At 34.8% G+C, this 22258-nt stretch overlaps 2 protein-coding genes and 1 non-coding gene across 3 annotated transcripts in view; 1 reads left to right on the plus strand and 2 right to left on the minus strand.

Annotated features, from left to right (window-relative positions):
- Ntan1 (N-terminal amidohydrolase 1) overlaps window positions 1-22258 on the minus strand; it is a 75416-nt gene that overhangs the window by 43588 nt on the left and 9570 nt on the right. Inside the window, exon 2 of the mRNA XM_090107897.1 lies at window positions 7289-7328. The gene's annotated coding sequence lies outside the window, so the exon portion shown is untranslated. The remainder of the gene's footprint in view (window positions 1-7288; window positions 7329-22258) is intronic.
- On the plus strand, window positions 3741-3902 carry LOC149904172 (U1 spliceosomal RNA). The gene has a single exon (XR_016457368.1). It is a non-coding gene; the product is annotated as a U1 spliceosomal RNA (small nuclear RNA).
- On the minus strand, window positions 14254-16390 carry LOC149904173 (uncharacterized). The gene has a single exon (XM_090107801.1). It carries the CDS (start codon window positions 16349-16351, stop codon window positions 14918-14920), a length of 1434 nt encoding a protein of 477 aa, XP_089963927.1. The 5' UTR covers window positions 16352-16390; the 3' UTR covers window positions 14254-14917.

A 22258-nucleotide genomic window follows, 5' to 3' on the forward strand; every position in this document is an offset into this window, starting at 1 on the left:
ATCAGGTAACATCTAGTACAAATTCGACTATATATTACGTGTGGCAACCCTATTACGTGCGCTGTTATAATGGCGTGTGAAATTATACGCGGTCATTTGTCAAGAGGCGCTACACAACGGTGATTAATTTCATTAGGCCGTTCTTAATCAAACGCGAATGTGATACCTCGTATATTGAGTGCTAAGTAATAGTTTACTCGGATAGATTGTTTTCGTTGCAAATTGAAAATAGCGATCAATAATTGTTTTGTAAATTATTATAGGTAACAGCCAAGTTGGCCAGTTTTGTTGAAGCTTTAAAATTATGCTAAAAGACAAAATTAAATAAACAAAAATTATCACATATGGATGACAGAATGTTGACGATTTTGAAACAAATGTAGTAGCAACCCTAAACCATCGAGAAAATATCTTCTATTTCGTGCTACTATAACCCTTTAACATTACTTTCATAAGCACAAGAAAAGAGCACAACCCCGTCATCCACAATCTCATAAGCCGAGCTCATAGATCAACCTAATGTAGTCACAGTTATAGTATTATATTATCTATGGTCATAGCGTAGTACTCGGGCTCAATTGTTGAGATTGGCATAATGACACCTGCCCCGACACCACGCAGCTAACATATGACGACATTAGTGCGACACGCTTGACGCATATCCAATTATATTTGTTTACGCCTGTAAAATATGAGAATTGTATGAATGAAAAGACATAGAAGCGGGGAAACAGCTCAATTGATGAATGAGATACCGTTTTATGTAATCAGTAACTTTGGAAATTTTGGCGAAATAGGGTAAAAAGTCGTACATCAGTCACTATTGTGTATAGTGCGTAAATATTTTGGTAAGTACTTGGTACTTGAGGCTCCATTTATACCTCCATACTTCGTGCATGAAAAATAAGGGTTCAGAATAGAAAAACTATGACTTTTTACTAAACTACTACTAATTTACTAAATAAATATTATTTGGATAATGGCGTAAGTTACCATGGATCATGGCGTCCTATTTATCTATCTATTCCTTCATCCGTTTACCTTCTATCTATAAAGGCCTTCTATCCCAGATTCAACGCACCCATCAAAAGACCACAAGGAAGATTGGATACGGTGATAGATGATGGTTTTCATTTATCCGCAGAAGTTGGAAGGGTTCGAGAAAACAATCAAACAAGATACATCCCTCCAATAGCCCAATCAGCTGAAACAAATTGCTATCATTTATCTTAACCAAGCGCTGGGCCTCTGGGACCATCATTTTTAAATAGAATTGCAGTTTGGACCTAACACAGTCGTGCTAATTTTGATCATGATTCATACAAAAACATGTATTAGATTAGAATAGATATTGATAAATGATAACATTGAATGATGCAAAAAATGTGAAAAAAGTTCAACTTGTTTTGAAGAACATAACGTTATGCAGCCAAGATATAAAATGATACATTCGTGTTTTTTAGTGATATACTAAAAATATTATACTTTCTGGATTGAATAATAAAGATTACACTAATACAACAAGTGGATTTGTGTTCTTATACGACATGATGATCGTACTTTAAACTTGGACGATTGCAATAAAATTAATTTTTCTCATCAAACGGACACGAAGCGTAGGCGTTATAGACAACGGAATATCCAAACGTCTGAACATTTATAAATCCAGACAGGATAAAAGTATTAAAATCTAAAATCAATAAACAATCTTGATTAACACGTTCGAACGTATTAGCTAAATTAATTATATGTCTTATTTACATAAAACGATGTATTGACCAATCTATCGTCATAAATTTATCTAGCTGTCTCAAATATGTTGACAAAATATAGTGGACGACGTCTGCCCGCCTAGAGATGATAATTAAGTAACAACTGATACTGATTAGACCTCCCAGGAATAATTATAATTGAGTTTTATCTATAGTCGTTGACCGTTGCATTCATTAGTAAGTAGGTATATGAAGTAAATAACAGTTCGATTTCATTTCAATTTTCAAGACGGGTAGGTAAGTACCTAGGTATAAGATGTGATGGAGGATTAAATTGACGATGTTCTAACAAAGATATAATATGATTATTCTATCAGTATGTTCTTCGTTCACTGATCGTTATGAATACTATTAAAGATAAGCTACGCTAATACTTGAAAATAGCGTTACCCCAGCTAAAACTTTGCAATCTTATTACTGGAAGTTATAGATATCAGAACTATAGATATACGCTATACAGGAATTATTATAGGCAATTACTTAAATCCATAAGCAAAAGCCTAAAGCCATCAATAATTGAGCAATCCATTTGTAAAACTTAAAGTTCTGACCGCGCTTAGACTTTCGGACCCAATTAATAAAGATCATTAATAATTATAACCGAACCCATAACTCTGTAAGCTTAAGACGTGATAATAATTTATAAGGTGCTAACGTTTAATTCGATGGCGCTGTATAATTAATTTGTTAAACGAGATTTGTTGGCGCCAAGGTGAAGTTATAAATTAGTTGCAAGTTTCCTTAAAAGGATGGCGCTTGGTTGTAGTTAATTATCCATTACGGTCTCTAATGAATTTTATTAATTACCTGTGACTTTGGTGAGATTTATTAATATTCTTTGAGTCGCCATTAATTCCTTGCAACAGTCGTGCGAACCACGGTTTAAAGACATTCAAATAGTAAGAGATATTAAACATTCATATTAAGTACTAGCGGTCCGCCCCAGCTTCGCCCGTGGTATATATTTACGTTTTCTCTACATAAGAACCATCCTCGTACTTCAAGGAATATAATAGAAAAGAATTATCGAAATCGGTTCAGCCGTTCACACGTGATGCCGTGACAACGCGAAACGGGTGCGGACCCGCCGCCTTTTTATAGCTCCCGCCGCGAAGCTTAGAGTATAAGTATTCTTTGCGCGAAGCGCGTCGAACGCGGCAACTGATACACAAAAATAATCCTTATGGCATGATTCTGTAATTCACGCGCGATGACTTATAGCATATTTTATGTATAACTTTGGTGTTTCTACACCGATTTACATGATTCTTTTACTATAACCTGCCCAGGAGTATGAAGAATAATTGTGCCAAATTTGGTTAAAATCCGTCGTGTAGTTTTTGTTTCTATAACGAATATACAGACAGACAGACAGACAGACAGACAAAAATTTTACTGATTGCATTTTTGGCATCAGTAGCGATCCCTTATCACCCCTTCATAGTTTTTTTTTAAATATATTTCATGTACAGAATTGACCTCTCTACAGATTTATTATAAGTATAGATGATATTCAAATATCACGTGTTCGTTAAGTAAATATTATGAGAACCTAATGTTATCACAACTTTTGTTTTTGAAAACTGATGTGCATGATAAATTTTATATGTTATATTTTGTTAATTGGACATAATATTATAACAAATTATAAATCGACCTGAATTATAAAAGCTACACTAACATAACCCAATAATTGTAGAAAAAATTGCAAATTAACACAAAGTAGGTACCTATTCCATAATTTATTGAATCAATCGAGACAACATTTGAAATATCACAGGAAAAAGTTTATGTAATATCTTTGCAACTTGAAATATTACTGTCATCGGAGAACTTTCCGCGCTTTCGAGAACACGGCCATGTTTGAGTTTCCACAACCGAATAATAGATGGCGCTAGTTGTATTTTAAGTCGCGCTATTGAAATGTTTTTCGTAAACCGTAAGTACACGCAAGTACTTGGCGAAATCATACTTACCTGGCGTAGGGGACACCGTGATCAGGAAGGCGGTTCCCCCAGAGCGAGGCCCCTCCATTGCACTGCGGCGGGGTTGACCTCTGCGATTATCCCTAATGTGGATAACTCGGACGCGTAATTTTTGGTAGTGGGGACTGCGTACGCGCCGTCCCCCCATATAAATACTGACAATGACAAAGATGGTCATTACTCATTACGATATCAATATAAGGATCAATATTATTCAAAATCGGTCATCGTACCCGAAATCAAGAGCGTTGGAGCAGCTTTCAAGATTCAGGTTACATATTTTACTGTAAGAAAAAAAGGTATGCAATAGATTCATTCTCTTATCAAGCCTACACATGGTCCTTTTAATATCTACAATCACTAATAATGTATTTTGTAAATATTAATTTTCGTAACAAATCCCAAACAAACGTGTAGATAATGTCCTCCCTGCCCTCCGTTGTAATATAAGAAGAGCTTGACGAATTTCATTCATTTATATTGGTCAAAAGAGCCCCTATAGAATGGACACTGGCAAATTAATGTTTAATGAAATAAAAAAAAACAAGTCACCTAAATTCTATTTTTAAAATTTGAAAAGGTTCATTAATTTAGGTCACATTTTTCTGCGTCATTGTATCCGCCTATATCATAAATTCATTGTGTTATTTAATTCACTCGTTTTAAAATATTACATCTCCGAGACCTATTAATATTAGCTATATAATTATAATCTCATTTAGTTGGATAATAAATAATGTAACTTGTTTATTTCAATACGCTATCTGCGATCGAGTTTTATTCAATAACCACTATTAATTATTGGAAGTCGTGTTTATTCATTCATATTTAAATGTATGGAAATTCAAGAAATATTTTATATTTTTGAGAAGAGTATTCCAATAATTATAAATGAATAATCTTTTACAAACAGATAGCTCAAATTTTCCGATACAAGTGTCTCTTCGATAAACAGTTATTTATAAAAATATAGATTCCCTCTATTGTGCTATTTATTTTGCTCACTGATCAAGAAAGATTAAAATTTTAACGTACATCCACACTCGGGGTCTTCCTCGCAAGCCTTCACAGGCTTCGGGGTAACTGTTCGGGGCGATATAACGTACATCCGTCTACTGGGTTTATTATTCCTTCAATCAATAGACCTAATAAAAATGTCTCTTTCATAATATTTTCTGTTTCTGGACCAAGATCTCCCTTTAATTTAAATATGTAAATTATTTTTATTACATCTAAGTATTTCTCGTTTCCAATACCAACTAGAACACACCACAATAATAATTTATTAAAGGTATATCCAGAACACAATTTGACGTACTTTCTTCACCCTTGCATTAAATCTCACATAACAGATGAATATCACTAGATACAAGATACAGGGGGTGTGTCGACCGGGCGGAGTCGTAGCCACAGTTCAAAACGTATAAACAATATTCATTTTCTATTACCCGTACGATTGTAAGTATAATTATGTATCAGTTACTCTGTATGGCAATTAATAATGTTTTTAATTAATTTTAATGGGTTTAGTAGTATCGAAATTGTTCCCAGATTTCAATATGCATTAATTTCTTTAATACGAAAGAAATAATTTGTGAGGTTAGTCAATATATCTAGATAAATACAGATAGTAGAATAGTATAAGGTATGATTCATTCCGGTTAGGATATAGGAAACATAATATGTATAATAATAAGTTAATGGAAGCTAGGAAAAGATATAGCGTACCTATCTATCTACGGTCTACGGTAGACTTTGAATTATTCATTATAACATCCATTCGTAAGTATACTATGTGTTTATCATATTATGTAAAAATGTATTGAGCTACAACAAATGATGAATCCACATCATTATTTACGGAACCCCATGCAGAAACTAGCAAACCGAATAGAGATATTCGCCACGATTTGATAGAGTTACCACGGCTGCCTCCATAATTCATAACCTTTAAGGTAAACAATGACACAAACACGGAAACTGCAACATCAAGCCTCCAACACACGGAGAATCAACGAGCCGAGATCGGGAATGAGGCTCACAAATGTCACGACTGGCGAACCTCTCAATTTCTAAAACAGAAAAGCATCGCCGCGATTGTACCAACGGCTACCGTTACATGCATCGTGGGTAACCATGGAAACTATACCCCTTTGTTTTTTATTTACATAACGTAAATGTGCAACAGTTCATGCTTTCGCAGTTAGATATACCGTATTCATAGACAAGCATCGTGGAGATATCATTTTCTAACTTCCTTTTAGAAACCAAAGTAGCAAGCAAGGAGTTTTAAATGCACATAAAGTGCCTAAAAGAGGGTGGGTATGGTAATCAAATTAGTGGTTCTTATGAAAAAACTACATAACATAAGCTGCATTTTTTGTAAGTTCTCTAAACTTTTAACAGAATATTATTCCAGAATATAATATAATCCGAATTCCATAATGCTATCATAAGCTTATTATCAGCTATTGGTCATAAGTTAGACAGATTTAATTTTTCACTTAACCCTAACAATTACCTACTACACTATTGATTAACGTTTTGTCATCTTAATTAACTCGAATATTTACGTCATACTGACGTAAAAGTATATAATAATTTAAATCATGCAGCACATGAGCTGCTTGCTTGCATTGCTCGACCTAATACTGTTATATTTTAATAATAGTTATTAAAACACGAAAAATTAAGTTAAGAATTTAAATTAATAAAATGTTGCTCAGAACTTCCAAATCTAGATGATCTATTGTTTCACAAAAATATAAATACCATTTATAATAAAATAAAAAACCTACAAAATACAAATGCACTACCTCTCTGCACTTCACAAAATACCAACATTCTATCTATCTATGAACTTTAGCTCACCATAAACTACATAAAAATTCAAACATGAAAACGCTAAAGGTGCAAAATAGCTGGAATATCCACCTACCAACCTACCTACCTACCGTCTAACTCTAGTATGTCTACTACCGTCCGCAACAAAATTCCTAGTACCTACAACAAAAAAAATCGGCGCTGCATGCGCGCGCGCATTATGCAGGCGTGCCGCACGATCTGTTCAATACGGTAGTGCCTGTTGGCTGTTCGGACTTCGGCATCTAGTGAGACATCTACTTGTCATGCGATCATGTCAAATGTGGGCCTGACTCATTGGTGAGTGGGCGGCTGTGGTCATTCTGTATTCTAATTCTTTATTAGCTGAATAGGTGTCATGTTATGTTATTCCCCTTGTTGGAAACTATTTGTTTAATAGGAAAAAATGTGTAGCACGCCTTTTTTTGCTTCTGAAATATTTTGATCATCGGATGATTACATACCTATTAGGAAAACGTGTGTAGGACGCGTTTTTGGTCGTGAAATGTTTTGATCATCGGATTATTACAAACATCTTTTGATACAAATATGTTACGCTAATCCATTATTTTGTATGATTGAGTGTGATAATTTCTTTTCAGTGGTACACACATTGGTTAAAGTTTATTGCAGCAAACTATACCATACAAATATATAAATAAAACTCACCGTTTGCACATATTATTATATTATTATAGAAGTCTGTAACCTGAAACAAATAAAATGCATGTTAATTAAACCATGTTACATTAAAAACAATCCCTATAGGAGGTAGTTTAAAATACCTTTAAAATATAATTTTAAGAAAGTCATCAGCATTTGATATAATTGAGATTTCAAAACTTAACGAAAAACTTCTTAGATCTTCCAAATCACTTACTAGTACACCGCTATAACTTTAATTAGCAGCTAAAACCATTATCTGAATTCCGTCTTCGTACTGCTGTTGCGAATAAGTACTTCGCTATCCAAGAAACCATAAAGATCTCAAGATATAGAGAGGTATCTAATATCACACACTTCCTTAACATAAAAGGAATAATATTTGTGTCCATCGTAAAGCATTTTATAAGCGAACACACAAGAAACAGTGTAATGTTTAAGAGGCAACTTCTATCTTCCTACAATTTATGTCCTTGTGGAAAATATATTTTGTAAGAGCGCGAGTCTCCATCTTGAGGTATCGTTTTACCTGTTAGATAGTATGAAATGTGTTTATCATATTATTAGAAACAATATTTCGTTATAAACAAATGATTATATTTACTTTATAACGACTAACAATTTATTACAATAAGTGAAAAATCACTTAACATATTTTTTTCTCGACGCTACACCAAAGTGTCAATAACATTATTTCATCCAGTTTCATTTTTATTTTTTCTCATTCACTGCCCGTTTTATTATAAAAAAATAATCATGACATAGTCAAGCAAATTGCACCCATAAAAAGCGGTATAAAACAAACAGATGTTATTTCGGAATTTCGATTGTTCAAGCGACATTCCTGCATATTATGCCAAAGCAATCAAATGCTCAATAAACTATTATGGATTTAAAGGCCAGATGCAATCAATGTTATATAGCCTAATAAAAATGATATTGGATCATTGTGCGTTGTTTATTTATGTTCCAAATTCTCATTGGACTTAACCCTTTATATTATTTAGGAATCCGATAGGGTATTTATTTCTGTGTGTTTCTTATTTTTAGTTATAACGCAGCCTATTATGTGTTTCGGGATAATTGCTGACATTTCAGTTATTCCACAAAATTAGATCACATCTACGCAGTTAAATATAATTCTATCAATGCTAAACTATGAATTACGATGTTTTCAAAGAATTAATTCACTCCTATTACCCACTATCAAACCCCAGCCATATTTTTTTAATTCCTACCCTGCCACCGTTATCCAAACTCATGCAAGTTTAAAGTGGCCAGCTACCGCGAGGGTCTCACGGCTCAATCCAATAAATATTGCTCGTATTAGCGCAGATATCTCGTAATAAGATACCCAACTGCGAATATACGAGCACGCCGCTGCGTGATAGAAAATATTACGCGTCGGTGTAAATGAAGCCGTATAAATATTGCTCTCGTGAAATGTAGTTAGAATTTGAATTGTGTTTGCGTTTCATTAGTTCGCTATTATTTACTTTTGCCAAGAGCATAGTACAGGATTGGGGGGTAGGTTATTTTCTTATATGGTTGTTTTCCCATAAATCAAGCAATAATATTATGTGAAAATAGATTTTAATCAAGTAAGTTTTAATTGACTAAATGTGCTGTGTGCACAAATGCTATAAGCAAAGACTTTTGTGCGGTATTTATTTGAGTATACTAAAGTAATACCATGCCCATGAAAGCAGAGGGTTTGTAAATTGAATAAAAAAAAAGTTCCACAAATTTCTATTTACGAAAGGCACAAACACAGCTATATACCCAGTAGGTAACAGGCCATAACAACTCCATTACTTTTAAATTCAACTCCCTAAACCATCTAGGACCTGTACAACACACAACACAAGTCAATTCATCAAGACCCTGTAAAATTGTTTGTTCTATTAGATTAGACCAAGAATCTGTACAACACACAACACAAGTCAAACCATCTGCATCAAGGCCCTGTAAAATTGTTCCATTATGTACAACCCACAACACAAGTCAACAGCTTACCGCCGCGAGACAAGCATAATTCTCTACTATCATGACGTGGACCATCATATTCCTATGACCATTAGCAGCTGGAGGCACGGTCACGCAGCCTGTACCGTTGCCACCGGAGGCTGTGGAGCGGACAATTTGTGAAACGATACAATAATCTACAGTCCACTATGTGGAACAGTAGTGACTGTAGGTCGGGAGTTCGCTAGTTTCAATCACCGATCATAGTTATTTCTGCGGACTCATCTAGAAATAAGCTTACTACCAGCTATTTCGTGTACATACCGAAACAACGAAGCTGATTAACAGCCATAAATAACAAAAACATACTTTTAGAATTTGGGTGTAGATACTTTTGATAACTAAGTTTTTGTTGCATAAAATCACATATGGAACAAATCCCGCCTGCACTCAAATTAAAATAAGTTCGCTAGCATTGCTACTGCCAAGAAGCTTATATCTAATACACTGGAGATTGCACTATGACCATTAACTTGTCACAAGAAAATATAACCTTGAATGACGTCAGTGTTGTTTTTTGTCTCTTTCTGTGGGTGACCACACTGGTTTATATATTCAGGATTATTCGAAATAAAAAAAACTAAAAATCATGGTCTATAAATAATAACGACATATATTTTTAACAGTATTTATATTATAATATTACTGGTCAACTTACATGAATAATTATCATCTTTATAGGTACATACCATTTTAATTGGTAGAGAATGATAGTTTTAAATAACGCTTGATAACTTTTGATCTCATACTACGATTTTTTAATTAAAATGAGTGCTACATACATTAAAACATCGTTTTGGTTACTCAAGCTTCAGTCTAAAACTTTTCAATATTCCAAAGGGAGAGTTGCATCGCTAGTGTTGATGTGTGGTTACGATATTACAGTTCTCAGAAATTCGTATGTCTTTCAGGAGCTGTACTTACGGTTACTAATGGTTTCATGGTGGTTAATTATAATATAATTAAAATTACTTTATCAGTTGAGACGCAGTAACAAGAATGTGGTAAATAAAAAGGTATAGCACTTTTCAAAAGGTATTTTTTTTCTGGACCGTTATCCTCAGGCTTAAAATGCAAACTGCATATTCTGGCATGTTGATAATTTTACCCTTGATAGGCACTATGGACAGCCATTTATTTCTTTTTATTTCATTTTTGGAAAGCTGAAATACGTAAAACAAAAAAATATTAGGTTAAAAAGTATAAATTTCAATGTAAAAAAGAACAAACCACAATATGTGAGTGCAATACCGATGTCGTGTGTTGTTTCATTACTAGTATAAAAAAATTTAAAATGGTGTTCTAAATGTTCATCATAATATTGTTTAGCAATATATTATCGTCGCTATCCGTAAAAACCCATCATCATGGTTACCTTACTTGTTAAATTTGTTTGTTGAAAACTTGTTGAAAAATGATGAAAGTATTAGGAAAAGAACTTATTTAACATGATTGCTTAGTAAAATGATGATAAATTTGACGATTTTTGCCATAAAAATGATTCTAAACTGGTAAATGCATGAGTATTGAGGAATATTGTAAATAACGTAAATATACACTTGCCTGTGAAATTATAGGCCAGAATTTGGTGTCCAAAAACTTCTGCAATTTTTCACAATGCAATACATTATTAATATTCGGAAAATATTTATTAAATACGCAACAATATTAACTTAAATATTCTTCTTCTTCTTCTTCTTCTTCTTCTTTTTCAAATGGCAACTCCCGATCCCAGTGAGGACGGATTCTGCCAATGTCAAGTTTTGAACGGATGGTCAGTTTAAGTTAATGCTTATGTTAAGCGTGCTCTGTGCTGAGGAAAAATCACGGTTGAGATGATTTACTTTTTATTTACTGAAAGACTTCTTACATGGAGCTGTATAACCTGACAAAGAACAAATATTAGTTATAGACAACACAACACATCACAAAAGCATAACATAAAATAGGTATAGGTAGTCAGTGGGAGTTCAAAATTTTAGATTGTTAAAATTGATAAATTTTGATAGGATATTCACAAATGAGGTAGGGACAAGGCAAAGTAAACACTTAAAATTAGTAGGGAGGGGAACATCTGGGGGAAGGATATCCAGAAGTGAGATACGGAGCTTAGGGCAAACAAAGAATAAATGGTCATAACTTCCTTCGTCTATACCACACTCACAGAGAGAATGGTCACGAACATGAATTTTAAATAAATGATTAGGAGTGGTATTGTGACCCAAACGGAGGCGGCAAATGGTGGAAACAGTAGGCTTGTCTATATTAGGGAAACGGAAGAACCAGGGCTTACATGGAATTGAGGGTTGGATATCTCTATAAAATTTCCCTTTGGTTGAATTTTTCCACTGACTGTTCCATGTATGATCCAAGCGATCCTTAGAAAGAGAAGAGAGATCGTGGGCATAATTAGAGTAATGCTCCAGAGTACCATGTTGAATGGCAGATTTAGCCAGAACGTCAGCTTTCTCATTGCCTACAATACCAGAATGGCTTGGAATATGTACTAAATCTACCTGAAGCCCTTTTCTGAAGCAGTTGTAAAGTGCGGATTTTATTAGAAAGATGATAGGAAATTTAGACTTTGAGCGGAAAGGGTTAGAAGTAATAGTCTGAAGACAGCTGAGGGAGTCCGAAAAAATAACTGAATTTTGGAGATTATGAGAGTCGATAAAATTGAGAGCTTCCAAGATAGCTGTGGCTTCACCAGTAAAAACAGAAGAGAGAGGGGGACATTTAAATTGTAAAATAGTGTTAGAGTTATGGTGCCATACAGCAACCCCTACAGCAAGATGTTTTGACACTTTTGAGGCATCCGTAAAAAAAAGATTATAACCACGCCAGTGGGAAGAAACCAGACAGTTAAAAGCAACATTAGAATCTGGAGCATATTTTTGAATACCAGAACTCATATTAATGTTGGGGTTAAAAACTAGTGCATGAAACGGAGTTGAATATAAAGGATGGATACTAAATTGGGATGTTGGATCCGGAAGGCGGTTAAATTTGATGAGACTTTTAAGTAGGCAAGGAAAATCAGATGGACGACGGAGGTTATTTAGAGTAAGTATTTGAAGTAGATTTCGAATTTTAGGAAGAAGGGGATGAGAGGATAATTGTATAAGCCGAAAGAAATACTTGTCTGACAGATATTGACGGCGGAGATATAAAGGAGGGTCTACACATTCTACCTGAAGGGCATTGACTGGGGTAGACTTCATGGCACCTATAATGAGTCGCAGACACTTGTATTGTATTCTGTCCAATTTTATTAAAGCTGTTTTATTGCAAGGTTCTAAGATGAACGACGCATAATCCAAATGGCTACGGATTATAGCATTATAAACTAGTTTTTGACAATATGGATGTGATCCCCACCAAACACCAGCTAGGGAGCGTAAAACATTAATACCCTTTTCGCACTTCTGAGAAATGTAGTTAGTGTGAGCCATACCATTCAGCTTTTGGTCAAGCACCACCCCTAGAAATTTAATCTTGTTGACTACAGGGATTGAGGAGTTTTCTAGTAATATTACCGGCTGTGGGATCAAGCGTTTTTTCGTGAACACAACTACATTGCTTTTGCTGGGCGATAGTGACAAGCCATGATCGTTCATCCAATTTTCCAAATAAGATAAGGCGCTGTTAAGTCGAAAGGTAATCACATCCATATTCTCTGACGAAGTATACAATGCTATATCGTCCGCATACTGCAGAACGCTACAATACGATGGAATGGCTTTATCCAAATCCCAGGTGTATATAGAATACAATAATGGACTCAAAACGGAACCTTGAGGGAGGCCTTTAAATACATGTCTAGTAGGTGTGTCTTTAGAACAGCGTACTTGTATCGTCCTCAACATTAATAAGTTGAAGATGAAATGTATCATCCTCTCAGGCAAACTCAGCTGTAACATTTTCTGTCTGAGCACTGGAAGAAGAACATTATCGTACGCTGAAACTACATCCAGAAATACGCCAACCAAATACTGTTTATTGTGAAAAGAGGAACGAATGTCAGTTGTTAAAATACTAAGACTGTCTAATACACTCAAACCTTTCCTAAAGCCATATTGGGAACTAGCTAGGAGGCCCCTGTTCTCGACCAGCCATTCTAGACGATTTTTAATAAGGTGTTCGGTGATTTTGGCTAAGGTAGAAGACAGGGCGATTGGTCTATAGGAATTGGGGTTAAGGGGATCCTTGCCGGGTTTGGGGATAGGAATAATAAGCTGGGATTTCCAAGAGTCCGGAATAATGGCATGTAAAAAGAAAATGTTAATTAAATTTAGAAAAAAAGATTTTGTTTGATCGCCTGACTTGCAAAGAAAAGAATATGGTATACCATCAACCCCAGGGGATGAGTCTTTTAAGCCATCAAGAACCGTAACAAGTTCTTGCAAGGTGAATGGGCAATCCATACTGTCGTATGATACTAAATTATGGGGAGGACAAGGAAAATGATCAGAAGAGGGGACAAATGGAGGGGATAGTTTGTCAATGAAATCATCAAGCCAAACGTCTGAGTTGTTGGATACTCTATTTTTATCACATAGAGCTCCACGGAAACGGCGAATACTATTCCACATTAATGATGGCGGGGTTTTTGGAGATAAGCTCTCACAGAAACGGATCCAACCCTGTTTCTTTTTTTTTGATAGCACCCGTTTAGTTCGTGCTGCAATTTTCTTATAATTAATAAAGTTCTCATAAGACATACTGGAATCATATCTTAGCTCGGCTTCTTTACGGTCCTTAACTATGGCAGTACACTCATGGTCCCACCAGGGAGGGGATAGCTTCTTAAAAGACAGAGTTGAATAAGTTTTCAATGGGAAAGATTCGGTAGCAGTAGTCTCGAGACAGTTAACAAAAAGAGAATAAGATTCCAAACAATTCTCAGGTGAAGCATTTGGGAGACTACTTATTTTGGTATCAAGGGAGTTGGCAAATTTCTCCCAGTCGGCATTGCCTAACTTAAATTTGAGCAAAGGTGGGAAAGCTCTAGTGGGAACATGGACTGTGCGTGAGCAGGAGATGAGGATTGGAAAATGGTCGCTCCCATGAGTAGAGGAAAGCGTAGAACAAGAAAAGGAAGGAGCTAAGACAGAAGAGCAAATTGTTAAGTCCACTACAGTATTAGGATTTTGTAATGGGGAGACTCTACGGGTAGGAAGGCAATCGTTAATAATACACATATTCAGATCTTCAAAGAGGTCAACCAAAAGATATCCAAAGGAGTCGCAAATGTACGAGCCCCAAGAAGTATGGTGGCCATTAAAGTCACCCATAATAATAACAGGGGGAGGAAGAGAGGAGATGATTAAGGAAAGCTCTGGAATAAAACTAGGATGGGGATGAGGAACATAAACGGATAAGACTGATATATTAGCAGCTCTAGCTGCAACTGCATTAAAGTTACAGCCATGATGGGGAAGTGGAATTTGTGAAAAGGGAATACTGTTATTCAAGAGCAGAGCACAGCCAGCATAACCATCAGCTCTGTCGTCTCTAAGACAGGAATAGCCCGGAACCCTAAACCGAGAACCGGGCATTAACCATGTCTCTGAGATAGCAAGAACCAAAGGTTTATGATTGGTTATTAATTCAAAAATCTCGTGCTTCTTGGGACGGATACTCTGGGCGTTCCATTGCAGAAACACTAGATCCATAATTGAGGATTGATGAGAAACGGGATAATCTTTCGGCAACGTTGGACGGTAACTGGTGGGGATAAGAAAGTAAAGTCTCTATAAAAGATAAACACATATTAAGTAGATGTTCATCAAAAGGAAGTGAAGAGCCCGTATTAGGGAGAGCACAACCATTAGAAAGGGAGGAGGGAGGTTCACGAATGATAGAATGATGTGCATCCTTATCATAAGACTTACCCAGAGGAGCTCGGGAACGGGGGGTCTTAGTGACTGTTTTTCTGTATGAAACATTAGGTGTTGATTGGATAGGAGGATTAAATTGGGAAGACGGGAGGCTTTGGGAATGTATAGATAAAGGATTCTGTATCTGAATATTCTCAGCATAGGATCTACGAGCTGACGGGATGACTCTAGAAGCCTCCTCAAAAGATATCCCTTCAGATGCCATTAACTGCTTAATGGCCTTTTGCCTAGCTTGTTCGGGGCATTTCCTATCAGTGGCATAATGCTTACCAGTACAATGGAGGCATGTTGCATCAGACTCTAAAATTGGACAAGAGTCGCCCAAATGGGCCTGTGAGCATTTGAAACAACGTTCCTTAGAGCGACATTGGTCGCGTACATGTCCAAACCGACAGCATTTATAACATTGAATTGTGGGGTATTGGTACACTTCTACTGGCATGGAGTTGTAAAGGCAGTATATTCTTTCTGGACGAACTTGGCCTTGAAAGGTCAAAACAACGGTTTGAGATGGTGACCATGAAGTAACACCATCTATTCTAATTTTTTTATTAAGCCGTCTGGCTTTCAATATTTTGCCTCTTCCACCTGGGAAATCCACATGGCTGATAAATTCTTCCATAGACCACTCCGTAGGGACACCTTTGACAATGCCCATACGAGTGATGTGAAAAGTTGGAATGGAGGCTTGGTAATTTGAATCTTTAAGAGGGGGGAAATTTATAAAATTATTTGCGTCACAAGCGGTATTGAATTCTACAGAAATTTTATTACGTCCAATAGCTTTAACTCCATCCTTGGCTATGTTAGCTACACGATTGTTGTAAAGGAAAGATCCAAATTTGATCGGTCTGATGGTTAAACCCGCCGCAGGATCGGCCTCTGTACGGGACACATAGACAATAAAGGGACCACTGTCATTGTCGGAATATGTAATGGGATTAGATAAAATGGGATCCACATATGAACTTTGAGACGATGCGATCGCGTAGTTGTTAACTGTAACATGTCTTTTAGGGGGGATCATATCTGTATCAGCAACGGATGGCTCTGACCGTTGTCTCTTATTACTTGTATGCTCCGCTTCCATCACCTCACCCTGGATGTCAGGAGGTTTACCAGGGTCGGGAGGATCAGGATTCATGATGGGTGAGGAAAGTTAGTAAATAAACGCTTACCCCAATATATATATATAGAGACAATCACAAATTTGGTTATCACTACCAGTTTACACTAAAAAAGAGTGTTCTCAACAAGTTAATTAACAAAAATCTCAATGGCACGTGTTTTCTCCGACACAACAAAGATCGAAAAACCACTTAAATATTCGAAGCGACGCAATTTTTTTGACACTTATGTCATATTGTCAAAGTGAGAGTTGCTACAATTTTATTATGGTAACTACCCATAATCAGGGAATATCGCTTTTTAATAATTGGTTCAGATACTTATTTTATTTAGCATAAATAATAATTGTCTCATTAGACCGGACTCTCAGTGGAGTTTCGTTTGCAAAAATCGCGGACCTAAATCTGACTTCTGATATATATTGTATAGATCCCAGACATCCTATAGACAGATGTTGCCAACCAGTTTTGTGGTCCCGCTGCCCGCACCCCGGTAATTAATTATGGCATACAAAGAAAAAAATAAAAATTTCCAAAACATGCCGTGTGGGGTATCAAATGAAAGAGCTTATTGAGTAGATCACGAATATATAGCATACTATATACATTTCTTACACTTTCTCTAAGATTTTTTAGAAAATTTACGAAAATGGTCCATTTTTGAGTTAACTTTAAACCACTATAGATTGAAAACTCATGAATATATTTTTTAAATTATTATTTTAAATAATTAACAATAGTCCATTGTTTACGATTCAATATTTCGTACAGTGAAATAGTTGTATGGGGGAGTGGGGGGAGCATTCAAAGATGGCGAGTATATTTTCAAGTTCATATAGTATATAGTTATTTTCATCAAATCCACCACATAGCTCACTTATATTATATTACGAACTATTGAATCATAAACAATGGACTATTGTTAATTATTTAAAATAATAATTTTAAAAATATATTCATGAGTTTTCAATCTATAGTGGTTAAGGCATGTAATATCGGAATAGTTTTGAATTCCGATATTGATTTCCGATATTGGAGCTCAATATCGGAATTCCGATATTGATATCGGAATTGGACATATGTTAAAAAGTTGGATTTTATTAATTAAAAACGTATTATAATCATAATCTTTTATTTGGTATGAAAATAGTTATTTTACTGCTAAACAACTTAATTTAACTGACTCAAAATAAACATGTTTTAAGCAATACCTAAAATTTAAAAAATATAAAAAAATATATATAACTCTTTGATTTATTACACGACTGTTGTTTTACTGCTAAAATAGATACAAATTTAACAGACACTAGTCACTAACGGATGAACTTAATAAAATTTTACAAACATAAAATATAACATGCAAAATCAACAATTATATGGACGTGGAGTCCAACAGGAATGCTAGTTGCTATTTATTAAACTTAGAATTAACATTATAAGGTAACATAACAAAACTTAAATAATTTTAAATTTGCATTCAAAATCAACAATTATAAACAATGCGTAGAAATAAGATTATTTTTTTAACGCACGTTTCTCTTGGTTATAATAAGTTCTCAAAAATACTAAGCATCAAGCATTTTGTCGGATAACGAACTTCGGATTTTATTACAAAAATATCCAGCAGATGAAAAAACACGCCTACTTTCGACACTCGTAGGCAAGACTGATGAAAGGTACGTGTACGCCTGTGTCAAATAAACACCTCTTTCACCGCTGTTGTCGTTGGTATATAGCTTTTTCAGTCATTACAAATCCTAAAAAATCAAATTCGTCGTTCGGAGGCATTGCCTTTTTCTTCTCTTTGCACTTTTCCATCTCCTTTTCCAATTCTTGTTGCAGGGTTAGCTCACTTGTTGTAGGCGTAGCGAGACTTGATAGGGGACGATCATCTTCATCGGAACATAAAACAGCCGTACGACACTCACTCTCAGTTTGCGGGACAGCGATAGTGCTGGTTTGGTTATTTTTATATTTGAGACGTTTTAACTAGTCCACAACGACGTCACAATTTAATAATTTAGCACTGAATAAAAAAAATCTTAATTCCGATATAACGATATTGGATCACTCAGTATCGGAATTGTAATATCGCAATTTTCATTCCGAGATTCCGATATTGCGAGATTCCGAGATTCCGATATTCATGCCCTAATAGTGGTTTAAAGTTAACTCAAAATGGACCATTTTCGTAAATTTTCTAAAAAATCTTAGAGAAAGTGTAAGAAATGTATATAGTATGCTATATATTCGTGATCTACTCAATAAGCTCTTTCATTTGATACCCCACACGGCATGTTTTGGAAATTTTTATTTTTTTCTTTGTATGCCATATTTAATTACCGGGGTGCGGGCAGGGGGACCACAAAACTGGTTGGCAACATCTGTCTATAGGATGTCTGGGACCTATACAATATATATCAGAAGTCAGATTTAGGTCCGCGATTTTTGCAAACGAACATCTCCTTAGAGCCTGCTCTACATCCAACAATGCTTCTGAATGACGTTGTTGGCAATTTATCAACAAACTCATGTACAAAAACTAACCTTTTGCACAGAATATTACAGCATACATAGTAGCCTTGGGAAAACTTCGTATTAACAGTGGCAATACCAAGTTAGGTGTGAAAGTGATAGAACACAACAATTTTCTTGTTACACGTCAAATGTTCATACCGAAATCTCCAGTGTATAAGATATAAGCTTCTTGGCTACTGCAATAACGTAGTAACTATTTAGTAATCTATATTGAATGTTTCAGATGTAACTGCCACCACACTACAAAACTGGCCCACGATCATAAAAAGCTTTGACGCGTAATGATCACGGGCCGCACCGTTTTGTTTATAGGCCAAACGGGACTCACGATGCAATTTCCTTGGACATTACGTTTTCCCTGGGCGATAAGTGAGTGGCCGACAGTTGCCAGTAAAATGAATGGATAAAATGATGCGTCGCGTAAACGCTTCGGGAACCTTTGATCTCGCGCGATGAAGTTGCCCGCGCAACTTGTGCCACTATTTATTACTCTACCTACATTGTACATTTAATTTATTTTATATCTTACGTAGATATTATATGGAAATTGTATTTTTACGAGGCGATCGACGAGTTTACGTGTTACTTTTAGATAAGCGAACGCCGACCACCTATTAAGTACCCGATTTAGTCTATGACTGCCTCTTTAAATATGCAACAGGTTCCAGATTCGATTAAAAACAAGCAAAAATTTAATATGGAACAAAATTGTTCAGTTTATTAGTTTTCAAACGTTAAAAATTCATTTTCATCCTTTTTATATAGGTACTTACTTATTCGTAGATGAATAAATGTATACTGATTACTGAGGTATTAAAGCGCAAAATTTTATATGCCTGATAAAAACAATATTTGACTTGATATCCAAATTAACAACTACTTAAAGTCATAAAAATTACTTAACAATCGTTCAAATAATTCACATAAATGATGCGTGAACATTTAATGAACAACGATAGCAAATTGCAATATACATGCTAACAAAACTTAATATAAAGCGGCATACATCAAACGAATCCCATGACATTTAATTACCCAGTTACGATTGCATACAGATTACCATTCAATTTGTAGTTAAACTAGCCGCATACCAAAATTAATTTAAACAATTTACTAAGTATAATTTATTTTAACTACATTTACTAGACGACATGGATGATAATTCTGTTCAAAAGCTATAAAAGCTTTATAGATTTTGAACAGAAAAATAATGTAATATCTCTAAATACAATGAAGAATAAACTAAACAAATTATTATATATCAGCTATACTTGAATGAATGAATGAATGAGAACTTCATTGTACACACCAAATTACAGACATTACATAAAATGGAATACACATAAATTGCATAATTATGCGACCTTATGGCTACAGACTTGCAGTCACAGAGCCATACAGGTAAATTAGCTTGGAGAAATTTTTGCGTTTGTAGTAGTGTATGGTCAGCAAATAAAATAAAACAACATTTTATTTTTAGTTTTTATTTTATACAGGGTTACTTGTAAAACACCAGCAACCTCGCAGGACAAGATAGCTAACATCATAAGTAACAACATTTGTTCTACGACTTTTGGCATAACGCAATAAATTATTTTTAAATGATTTTTTAAACTTTTATTGTACTCTCCTTACATTTGTAAGTCTATGTTCTATTAATTATCGGATGGACGACGCGACGCCCCCTTCCCCCTCTCGTTCGCTTTTTGTTTACGTAATTTTTGGGAGGCGTAGAGTTTATAATATTCAGACGGAAAATTAAATGAATATTTATTTTTGTATGAAAATAAAATCTAACAAATTATCAAAAGTCGTAGAACAAATGTTGTTACTTATGATGTTAGCTATCTTGTCCTGCGAGGTTGCCGGTGTTTTACAAGTAACCCTGTATATATAAGGGATTTTAAATTAAACTATTTATGTGTTTCTCCTCTGAAAAAGAGGAGACTTTATTTTAATATTTGCACATTTAACATACATATAACTTTTACATTAACAATGTTACTAAAATGAAAAAACTAACCTGAAAAAGAAACGACATTTAAAGTTTAATTCTTTAGTTTGAGAAGTCAAAGGCTTGCCTCGACCATGTTTTAACACTGGAGCCATATTGAATTAACAATATAAAGTTACAACACTTACACACAAATTAAACACTAGTTATGGCCCTGCCTTCATACAAAACTGCTGAATACGCCGTTCGCACGGGAATAGAATGTGGATGCGATTTCCCTTAGTTAGCATCCAAGCTTACGTCTTTATAATTATTAAACTGTATAAATTCATTCTTTAACTCCGGTCTGCATCGTGCAGACATGGGTGTAAAAGTCTCATTTTAGCTATTAAATGTAGTTTTTAAGTACATCTGAGTTTTCATTTGGGCCCTCCGGCTGCGGGACATGTAATTCACTTCAACAAATATTATAACAATAATAACAAATAATAACAACAATCAACAAATACAAAATTTATCAATTAAACTACGTACATAATAATTATAATTTTTGAATGAAATGTGCTTTATGTTCTAACGCTACCAAACGACTGCACGTGGCACCTGCGGAGTGCGGACAGCGTAAACTGGTTTATTCTGGTTTTGTGCGTGTTTCCACTTTCCACTATCAAGTGACGATTTATTTATTTGTTTTGTTTCGTAATTATTATGGTCAAATATTAATTATGAAACAAATTATTATGGACACGATATTTTATTGTTTCACGGTAGTCGCCTTGTCTTTTGCTCAAGGACGTAAAATTGAATGATATATTTTTTTTTATAAAGTCAAAACCATTTTCTTTCAAATAAAAACTTGTTTTTATTGAAAACAAAAGTGTTGCTAGGAATAAGTATAAAATTAAATAGTAATGTTAGGATATCGAAACATTTTTGTATAGGCCAGAACGATATAGTGGAAACGCGCTCTAAGATCTGAGTAATATACACACCACTACATATGCAAAAATTTCTCCAAGCTAATTTACCTGTACTTCACCTCAGCCTGAAAGCCAAAATAACTAAACCGAATAAAATGGTTAAAATATTGAATATTTTACATACTGATTAGCAGGTGAACCATTAATGTTAATCAAAATTCAAAATACAAAGACCACAATTCCCAAACCAAGTTTACGACACATTTCCTTCCTAAGCAACATTAAGTCAATATAAGGATATTGAATCGATTTACATAATTAACATTCACAATGAAAACTTCGAAATTCTCTTTGTATGGTAATAACAAAATTATCATGCAGGTGTTTTTGTCCTTCACAGCGAAAGTGAGTGTGGAATTAAAACTTATGGAATGGGTAGAAAACATTTAATGGTATGTTAAAGAAAAGTGGTAGAGTGTAGACAATAAATAAATGGTAATTAGTTTTGTTTA

Source organism: Colias eurytheme, chromosome 12, assembly GCF_061535395.1.
Source record: "Colias eurytheme isolate Ceu_HAF_F1 chromosome 12, ilColEury1 Martin Lab GWU primary, whole genome shotgun sequence".
Taxonomy (NCBI): Eukaryota; Metazoa; Arthropoda; class Insecta; order Lepidoptera; family Pieridae; genus Colias; species Colias eurytheme.

Excerpts from the sequence above, each read along its gene's own strand:
- LOC149904173 (XM_090107801.1), bottom strand. The coding sequence starts at position 16,351 with ATGAATCCTGATCCTCCCGACCCTGGTAAACCTCCTGACATCCAGGGT.